General features: G+C 41.5%; 1 protein-coding gene across 1 annotated transcript; it reads left to right on the top strand.

Moving 5' to 3' along the window:
- Positions 1-9,883, top strand: tcf7l1a (transcription factor 7 like 1a). Its single transcript, XM_079552328.1, has 12 exons — positions 1-852; positions 963-1,035; positions 1,147-1,280; positions 6,764-6,841; positions 6,980-7,097; positions 7,172-7,244; positions 7,313-7,390; positions 7,460-7,573; positions 8,222-8,387; positions 8,479-8,586; positions 8,689-8,737; positions 8,824-9,883. Exons 1-12 carry the CDS (start codon positions 676-678, stop codon positions 9,444-9,446), a joined length of 1,791 nt encoding a protein of 596 aa, XP_079408454.1. The 5' UTR covers positions 1-675; the 3' UTR covers positions 9,447-9,883.
- Positions 9,884-10,402: the final 519 nt, after the last annotated feature.

Raw genomic sequence — 10,402 nt, forward strand, 5'->3', positions numbered from 1 at the left:
CCGCCCCGCTCACAGCGACAACCTTCGCTTGTCTTTTCCTTCCATTCTACTTCAGAAACAACCACCAGCCTATGCTTTCCCATGCCTCCGTATTATGGACAGGCTATACAAGAAAATTACCCAGCGAGGAAGATATTAATTGAAAAATTGCCTTCTTTCTTAGCGCGTGGTTTTAAACTGGACGGACGATGCAGGAATCGAAGAAGCCAAACAGGGCCTCTGCTATTCCCACTGGACTGGACTAACTGTGCACAGAAAACTTTTTTCCCGAGCGCAGACGCACACTTCCCAGCTTTTTCTTTTCAGTAATACTGGGTTATTTGCAAGTTGTGTGGTAATTCTCTTAATTTTCTACTACGGCATTTACGTTTGAGTGCTATGCTTACTTATTTTCGGACTAAATCTTACTCACTGAAGGACTTTGCGCCTCCGCACATCAGGAATTCAGAGGACGCGCAGGTAGCAGCTAGCTAGCCTGTTAGCTAGTCTTTTAAACACAATAAAAATATAAAAATAAAATCGTTATCAACACTAGGGCTTGTTACTATGCTTTAGGGTAAACCTTTAACCGCACTTATATTTTCATCCAGGCGATTTGCGCTTTGGTTCGTTTTTATAAAGAGTTGCGTAAAACTCGGTGGAAGTCAGATTAGCCAGTCCAGCTAGCGCCCAAACATGCCCCAGCTGAACGGCGGAGACGGCGATGATTTGGGAGCGAGCGATGAATTTATTGCCTTTAAAGACGAAGGGGAGCTTGAAGAAAAAAGAAATGTTGCATCTGACCGAGACCTGGACGATGTCAAGTCGTCTTTGGTGAATGAATCCGAGACCAACAGCAGCTCGGACTCGGAGGTAAGTTGGACAAGCGTAAAAAGTTTGCCCCGTGCGACCCAACAATGAAATATGCTGCACAATCTCGCTCCTTGGGCTTTGTTTACATAGCTCTATGTGTGGTTTCTCAGCAGGCAGACAGACGCCCGAAGCCCAGTCAAGATTTGGAGAGCAGAGCCAGACAAAGTCAACTATATCAAGAGGGTAATAAACGCCAAACATGCCTGTGGAAATGTTATCTTTTAGCCCTTTAAAGTTATTCGTTCTGGTCCTGTTTCCTGTAGAAATAAAGTTTCTCTATACTCTCTTTGACAGCATTAAGGAGACAGGATGGGGCCCTGTTTCAACCTTCCCCTTATGCCGGTTATCCATTTTTCATGATACCAGACTTGGGGAATCTCTGCCACCCCTACCTTGCCAATGGAGCCCTCACTCCCAGTGTGCGGCCAGTAAGTAACATATTTTATTGTCAACCCTGTCTTTGTATCACTTATTTATTTCAGTTCACTTTTGCCAGGAGGCAAGGTTTATCAGGAGCTTAGTTTTACATCATTCAAGATTAACTTGTTCAGGTGCTCCATGCAAGAGATCTCACTGCTTTTCTATGCGGGCTTATTGTTTTGCAAATTGAGATCTGGATACGATCTCCTCTTCATTGTATTCTGGAATCCTAATTTTTGAGTGCATGCATTTGGTTTGCTTTGTGGGTGTGTATATGTTTGTGAGTGAGGGAGATGGCAGCCAGCCCAGCCAGCAGCCTGTTATGATAAGGTGGATTGTGATGGTACAGGGTTAGACAGGCCTGGACACAGTCTCCTGGTAGAGCTGCCTGCCTGCAGCAGGAATAACCTCTCATCACAGCTACATTGCAAACTTCAGTGAGCTGCAGATTAGTTGCTATAGCTGCAAGTTGCATGGCAGGCTTGACAGAGTTGTTGAATTTCCCATTACCTTGAGTTTTATGACTGCTGAGCTCAGATTAAATGGATGTTAGTTGATGGTATAATCCCGTGACTCTCATGGACACTAATCTAAAATGGTCTGTTAGCGCAGCTAAGCATTTTAAAAGTTAGGTTTCACTGACTTTAAGAAAAGGTTGAGCAAATGTTACCATTCACCTCATATTCTTGGGTTGTTTCTTGGGATGTTCGTAAATCAAGTAAAAACAGTGTTCTTTGATCATATCATTTAAATGGTTATGTTTTGCATGTCATCAGGGGAAAAGTGATAGAACAGTGTTGTAAATGGATTTAAGTTACAGAGAGAGAGCAGTGATTGTCGTCCACTTGACACACATTTGTGATTGGGTTTTGTTTTGAGAGTTCTTTCCTCTGCGGATTTAGCCCAGACACACACACATGTGGGCTAAACACACAGAGCCCAGGCCACTCACACAAACACCTGCATTCCTCAGCTTTGTAAGGCCCTCCCCTTGTGTTAGCGGCTTATTGTTGTCATTAGAAGCTGAATGGTACTAATGCATGGCTCCAGCAGGGGATCGTTACATCTCATTATGCTTAACACGCTGCCAGTGGCATCTGACTGCCTGCTCTATTTGTCTGTGGCCAGCGTGAGCTCAGACGACATGTTGCCTTGAGACAACACAGCGATTCCTCCTCTTCCTCTCCTGCGTCGACCCTCCCTTGCGTTTCTCTGTGCACAATGGAGACTTTGTGTACTTTTCGGCTCGCCCCGTAAGTGTGTTAGTTGTGTTTATTAGAGAGAGAGAGGGAGAGAGAGGAGCGGGAGATGCGCCATCCAGTCTGAAGGCGAGTCAAGGTAAACACGCCGTCGTTAGTTGGCGCTACCTGAGTCATAATACAGGCTGTTTACTGTACTCATCTACGCAGAGCAGGAAGTGGCAGCATGTCCGATCAACCCAACTGGATATTTTTGCTCTCAAAGTCCCCTTTATTTACACAAGTGCAACCCTCCAGCTTCAGAGCTCAGTGATTCGTGACATGAGATGGCAAAGTAGGGCTGCACCAATAATTGCTTTTGAATTGAAACAATATTTTAGTGGTTTCAATTGTAAAGACGGGAATTAACAAAACCGTCAATAAGGATTTGGATGTGGAAATGTATGAAACACGCTGACCATTAAGTTTAGACCTCGGCAAACACATTCTGAAAAAGATACTGCTGTTAGTTTTTAGTAATTGGTTCCCTCTGAACTGAATCTTTGGGTTTCAAATGTAAACCTAATCGCAGTCATGTTGTCTGAAAAATTGCAGTAAGGCGTCTTATTTTTTCATCCAAATCATGCGTCTTTATGGCAAAAATATAATCTCTGATGTTCGATACCACATCTTCAGACCTGCTCAAAAGTCACTCCTGTTTGCCTGAAAATAAGGCTGTGCTCAAGATACATGTCTTTTCTTCACTTGAACCGTGATATTGTATTATCGTCACTGTATTGGTTTCTTCCACATAAACGCTAAACTAGTTAATACTCGTCATCACCATAAAAAAACATTTATCTTTTCTGTCGATAACATGAATTTATTTATTCTCCATTTCATCAGTGAGTACTCTGAAAATACATACAAAATATTTGCGGAGTCTAAGATCATCCCCATAGGAAAAGAACAGGACGTTGACAAAAGCTTGACTAGTGTAGCATTTTTTTGCAACTTGTCTGTTGAATTTTGTGTCGTATTGTGCAGGTTGTGTCTGGTTTGTTTGTATTGCTTCAAGTTCTAAATGAGAAGCTACAAAGTGTTTGCAAAGCTGAACAATCCCTAAAGTCCTCCGTTTACTCGTCATTGTCTGCAAAGTCTAAAAATACCAAGATGATGACCTATCGAACCAAAACAAGCTCCAACATACACAATGCATACTGAGCTTCAGTCCACTTCATGTTTGTATGAAGACAGGATATCTGATGAAGGTCCCAACATAGTACAGAACTCTGTCATAGAGGAACTATTGACTTTTTGCTGAGCCGATCAGCGACCTGCCTGGGACGATTGTAGTCAGACGAGAGCAGCATGTAACAGCTTAGCTGCATTAAAGCCATATTATGTAGGACAAAGTTACTACATATGCTCCTCTGGCGCAGAAGCTAAATGACTGGCTGCCAAAAGGGAGCTACTGCAGAGATTCTGTTGTCCAGCAAAGCTTAGCAGATTGAGGTCTCTTTGGGCTGCAGTCTGAAAGTAGACTCTGTGCTGTTTGTGAAGTCGACACTGAATGCTTATCTGTCAGTGAAAATCACATTTTTGTTGTGTTATGGTAAATGAAGTAATAGGAGCATGTGAGTGTCTTATTACCAGGCTACCTTTGTAAACATGCAGACACAAACACAGGACTCTTCATTAACAAATGTGAATTGAACGTGAATTGTGAGCCTGAATAGATCTTGTATGTAGTGGTCTTAGCCCTTTGTCTCGGAGCTGACTGTGCGCTCAGTGGAGTGTTTTGTAAGCAGCAGCGAGCCTAATAACTTTCCCTCCAGTCACACACTGATTTTATGCTTCCCTCAGTAATAGTCTGTGATTGTGCTGGTGTGTGTGTGACTGACTGTGTACATTGATTCGCCTGGTATTTCCAACAGCTGGATTCAGTTAGCACTCAGCCAGAGCTTCCTTGGGCCTGTGAAGGTGGGGGCTGCGCAGTGAAGTAGCGACTTGCACTTCTTTGTGTGATTTGTGTTCAGTACAATGCCAAAAGACCCAAATGTTGTGTTGTATTGAGAGTGCTTCTCAGAAATAGAAATGACTCTGTATGCCTATGCAATGATCATTAGGTACCAAGAATTTTGTGCGACTGCCTTTCTGCAAAAGTAGCAGGTCAACAAAATGGAAGAAGGGCAACTCAACACTGAATCCAACTGTGCTACCTCTGCAACAAAGCAGCGATAATGTCACTAAGGGGCAAAAGCAGAACAGATTTAACCAAGTAGCCTGAGAACAAAGTCACTTGTGTGGACAGTGCATATTTTTGCACAGGAGATAAAATAGTAAAGCTAGTGCATTGGTTTAATTTGTGAAGCTCTTGTTTCATGAATGTCTGACTTCTCACATATTGATTAATCTATCTTTTCATTTATATTAGTTAATGATGACACAAATAGATGGTTCATGATGCGATAGACGTTTCAAAATAAAATTGATCGTAAACCAGTGGTTCTCAATCTGGTGTGCGGGGCCGCCCTCTAGGACGACATCTGGAATTGCAAGGTGGCCCAGTGCTTTGTCTGGTCAAAGGGTCAGCTCATCAGAGATATTATGAGGTTATGCAGATTCTGTTTCTGTGCTAATATAAATATAAATGGAAGCTCAAATGAATGGACCAATAAAACAATAGCATTTAGATAGAATGTCAAATTGAGGGACAAATCAAAGAATAAGACAAGAACAGATGCAGACGGCAATGCGTGGCCTCGCCAAGGGGGAAGGAAGTATCCTTTTAGCCGTTTATTGACAGAATATAAGCTTATTTATCACACACAAATAAAGTCACATAAAAATCGGGTCCATATGGATTTTTTTCACAGCAGATTGATCAGTAGAAGCGAAAAAACGTCAGTCATAGCGAGCACTAGCATGTAGCATGATGGATCATGTTAGCGATCTGTTATTTTTATAATTATTGGGCTGTTGAACCTTTTTGCTCCTCTCCATGTCTTTATCTTTATTAGGTAGAAAACTATTCAAAACTACTTTAACAAATGCGGGAATTATGGAGTATTTATAGAAAGTATAGATTTTTCTCTTCTTTGTTTTCCCCCTTAACTGCTTCAAGCATGACCATATATGGGCAATTCCAGAAATGCCGTCTGTATAACGTTGCAGACATAGCCACTCAATTTTGTTATAACATTGTTCAGATGTTGTGAACGTCTATTGCATCATGAACCACCTATTTGTGCCATCATTAACTAATCTAAATGAAAAGATCGATTAATCAATATGCGAGAAGTCAGACATTCACAAAACCACAATAGCTTTAAATTAAACCAATGCACTAGCTTTACTGGGCAGAGCGGAAAAGGCATGTGCACGCAAGGTGGCCTACAAATGGGGCTCAATTACACCAGTTCTGTTTGGAGGAATGGTTCCTGCCAACTATTGTGAGAAGCTTATTTATTTGTTTCATTGGTTGGGACAGTGCATGTAATGAATGTATATTTTGATTTTATTTGACAGTAAGAAAAAAATGCATATATGTCCTTTTATAAAGTATATGTAAACATCCTGGAAGTACAGATCGAAGTGCTTCAGTAGCAGTATTTGTATTTTGTATTTGGTCACGAGCCTTTCCCAGAGAACATTTTAGGTACTGAGAACACTCCTGGAATCTGTTAAAATTACTGAGTTTTGATCATCATTTCTTCATAAAAGGCTTCTCTAATAATTCAATAATAATTTATTGTGAAAACACTGTATTTTGCATTGTACATAACAAATTAAGTTTTAATCTGGGCCACAGCTTGTCTTCTTAGGCTAATGCTGCGTTTTGACGCTATATCAGTTGAGAACCACTGCACTAGAAATAACAAAGTGAACTGGATTTCTTACAGCTGTGTGAATAAAGTGAATAATATTTAAGTCCTTTCACTCCAGGTATATATTTGTTTAGGGAACTCTTTTAACAGTGCTTAAAGTTATATTTTCATGATACATGTCCTTAAACGCGAATGTACTCTCAATTGTATTCTTCCAATCCCTGAAGTAAATGTAATGGAAAAATACTTGGCTTATGTGTGAGACATTTAATCCACAATTTAGGATTTAAATGTTCAAATATTTGTTCTTTTGCATATTTTCGGAGGCATTGTGACAGCTAGAAACGAGATGAGTCAACAGTTAACACTCAACTCCCTCAAGAGTGTTGAGCAAGAGGCTCGTGCTGCAGCTTTAAGGATCTTGAGCACAAAGTCGATAAAAGATGGTCTGGTGTCCTCAGCGCTCTCTCTCTATCTCCACAGTATCTGCCGTTCCAGTGGCCTTTGCTGGACGTCCCAGGAAGAGCCTCTATCAGAGACTCGGCGACTCCCACTCACCTGGTAAGTTTCCCTTTTTCTGTTGGAGCTGCACGTTTCTTTTGTTGAATCAAGTCCCTCGTTTTATGCTGTACTAACCTGACACCTGCTGGACATAATGAAGTGCTGTTTAGTGTATTTCAAACTGTTTTCTGTTTGCAGTCAAATAACGTGCCAGTGGTGCAACACCCCCACATGCCACACCTGCACCCGCTGCTTTCGTATAGTCCTGAAGCTTTCTCTCCTCAGAGGGCTTCACCTGGCTTCTCCCCTGATGCAGGTACATCAGTCTGGATGAAATGATGCAATAATAAACCTCCAAAATCACTAAAAAAATAACCTCTACTTCTGAAGGACTTTCACGAGCTGCTTGTTATCCCATGTCACCAAGTGGAATGGCTCAGATCCCACACACACTTGGATGGTTGTAAGTAACAGATTGTTTTTCATAAAATGCTTCATGTGTTTTGTATTCATTCTCATTTGTCACTTTAGACCAGGGCAGCCGATGTATCCTCTTGGAGCTGGTGGTTTCTCCCCCGCCGCCCTTGCTATGAATGCGTCTATGTCAAGGTATGTTTTTTGTTAAACCGTTGTTTAAGCTTGTGTTCTCATTTAATATTGTCGTATGCCCTCTTACAGTCTGGTGTCGGGTAACTTCCCTCCTCGCTTGGTCCCAACGCCGCAGTCGTCTATTCCTCACCCGGCTATTGTCCCAACTGTGAAGCAGGAGCCTGGAGTTAGCGGCCAGCACGCGTAAGAACACAACACAAGAATCAAGGATGTATATCAGAAATAGAGGCGGGCAATGTATCGTGTACATAACATTGTTTTTAAACATATAGTGTTAATATGAGGAACTGCAAAGCTCTGTTTCATTCAGAAGAATTCATTTATAATATATTGTACTGAAAACACAGCACTTAAATGATACCTGAACAATATTTTTATCGATACTTAGGGTAGAATATTCGAACCAGAAAGCAGAACAATAATGTTAATTTATTCCAAGATGTTTTCTTTTATATTTGTATCATTTATTTGATCAAAATCCTTTTAATTCTGTCACCTCGAACGATATAATTCATTTTTTTGATACTTTAATTTCACTGGTATTATTTAAGGGTACCCCGCCCCACTCGTGATTAAATATTACTTCAGTACAGTAACTTGATTCATGCTTCAATCAATAATGACTAATATCTTTAATGTGCAGCAAAATCAATAGAATAATCAATAATAGGTCAGATGTGTCAAGTCAAAAGGCCACATGTCCTTGAACGATCGCAAAAGTATCATCTGAATATCGAGATATATATTTTCTTTTTTCAGATGTCCATTTTCAAACTAAACTGCAACATCTAATTCTTCTTATCTTCCCAATGTTTTATGTTCATTTTGTAGGAAACCTGTAGTCGAGCCTCAGATGCAAAAGGAAGATGAGAGGAAGCCCCATATTAAGAAACCGCTCAATGCCTTTATGTTGTACATGAGAGATGAAAGACCCAAAGTGGTGGCTCAGTGTCAAGTAAAAGAAAGTGCTACCATCAACCAGATACTTGGGCAGAGGGTATGTCATTTTAATTTCAGTCAATCAGTTGACATTTAACACTGTAGTTCACAGTACGCTTTACATGTTGTAACACTTGTTGTGTTCACAGTGGCACTCTTTGTCCAAAGAGCAACAATCGAAATACTATGAAATGGCACGAAAAGAGAGGCTGATTCACTCTAAGTTGTACCCAGGCTGGTCAGCGAGAGACAACTATGTAAGTGGATTCTTTGAACTCTACTACTCTACTGTCGTGTGGCACAGTTATCTTAACTTTTAAGATAAGCCAAGTACTTGAGTGACTTGTGTTTTTGTTCAGGGCAAAAGAAAAAAGCGAAAGAGAGCAAAGAGTGAAACTCAAATTGAAAGTAAGATCATGTCGTCGTAAATGTTCATTTGTAGATGCCTTTGGTGACTGGACTGTTCTGACCTTTGTGTATGTTCTTTTCTTCAGTGCCCTCTTCTGGTTCGACTGAGGACTTCTCTCCTCAGCCCAAGAGGCCCTGTGGACCTCCAGACTTTGAGGAGAACCTGAGCCCCATGCCCCAGCCACATCAGCCCGTCTCACAAGGCACTGTGGGACACAGCCGCTCGCACCATGCCCAGCCACACTCCATGTCTCATCTGACTCACACACACCTGTCCCAGGCTAGCCCTGCCTCCTCCCTGGACTCTCCAGCCACTCCCACCACAGCGCTGGCCTCCCCCGCTGCACCAGCCCCCACTCACACAGAGCACATTCATTCTTACAGCGGACATGCGTCTCCATATGCCGAGCAGTTGCAGCCGCTGTCCCTCACCACCAAACCTCACAGATCTCACACCAGCCCAAACACACAGAGCAGCACCCAGCCTCTGAGGACCAGCGCTACTCCGGGACCCTCCACTCCCTCGTCCACCTCTGACACCTCTCTCTCCCCGTTCCAGCCGCCCTCTTCTCCCCACAGGGCCACGTCCCGCAGCACCACCCCCACCCTTCTCTCTCAGCCCTTCCTCATCCCTCCCAAGTCTGCTATCCTCCACTCTGCCTTAGCTCAGACACAGCCATTGTCTCTGCGACGAACAAATCAGCTGTGAAGACTTTTAATGTACTGTTATCCACATATGAATACTGAGAAAAAAGTAACAAACACAAAGATTTGTACCTCTCTAAAACGCTGTACATACGCTTTTCTTTTACATTTCTTTTAAATTGTTTTTATAGAACACTCACATTTTATACTAGTATAAAAATAACAAATAATGGTCAATATTTGACTTGTAATTTTTCTTTATAAAACTTAATGTTCTGTTTTTTTCCTCAACCTTTTTGTTTCTGAGCAAATGTTTTGTGGCACACAGTTTAGCATCTTTTTCACTTGGTAGAGTTTCTTGTTTTATAGAAAGTTTCCTCTGTTGGTAATAAATATTTCCTTTGTTCTTGTTCATTTTAAAACTTTTTGAATTTTTTCCACTGCTTTGAGTACATTTAAATGAACCCAGTCTCTGTCTCTGGTGAAGTTGGATTTGATTTTTACATTGTTTATATAACTAACTACATACAACACGGTTGGGTTTGTCATTTTTTTCATATGTTCGTGTACCAGTATGTGACCACATAGTAGCCGTTATGTTGCACGTAGATCTCTAAACGTGCACTATGCGACTTTTTATGTTGGGGGGAAAAAAAGTTGATATTAATGCATATTTGACCTTTCACTGTATGGGTGGTTAGCGAAGTGCCTTTACTTACCATCCTGATGGCCTGTGGGACGCTCCGGGATCAATTGGTTTCACTGCTGATTGAACCGTTGCCATGGTTACGTACACATCCTATTCTGAAAACCTACCAGAAATCCTAAAAAAAATTCATCCTGATGCGTCATATGAGCCACCGGGAGGGACAGCCACTTGGTCACTGAGAGGTCAAATACTTTTTCTTTTATTGTTTTACATAAAAAGTTGCATAGTGCACCTTTAAATCTGACTGAGGTTGGTGTGATGCCTCTCTGCTATGTCATATTTAGTGGAGAATCTACCTTGCATGTTCTTTT

The sequence above is a fragment of the Gobius niger genome (assembly GCF_951799975.1).
Source record: "Gobius niger genome assembly, chromosome: 2".
Classification (NCBI taxonomy): Eukaryota; Metazoa; Chordata; class Actinopteri; order Gobiiformes; family Gobiidae; genus Gobius; species Gobius niger.

Excerpts from the sequence above, each read along its gene's own strand:
- tcf7l1a (XM_079552328.1), top strand. The coding sequence starts at position 676 with ATGCCCCAGCTGAACGGCGGAGACGGCGATGATTTGGGAGCGAGCGAT. Across the intron at positions 853-962 it reads ACAGCAGCTCGGACTCGGAG|CAGGCAGACAGACGCCCGAA; the intron begins GTAAGTTGGACA and ends GTGGTTTCTCAG. Across the intron at positions 8,738-8,823 it reads GAGTGAAACTCAAATTGAAA|TGCCCTCTTCTGGTTCGACT; the intron begins GTAAGATCATGT and ends TCTTTTCTTCAG.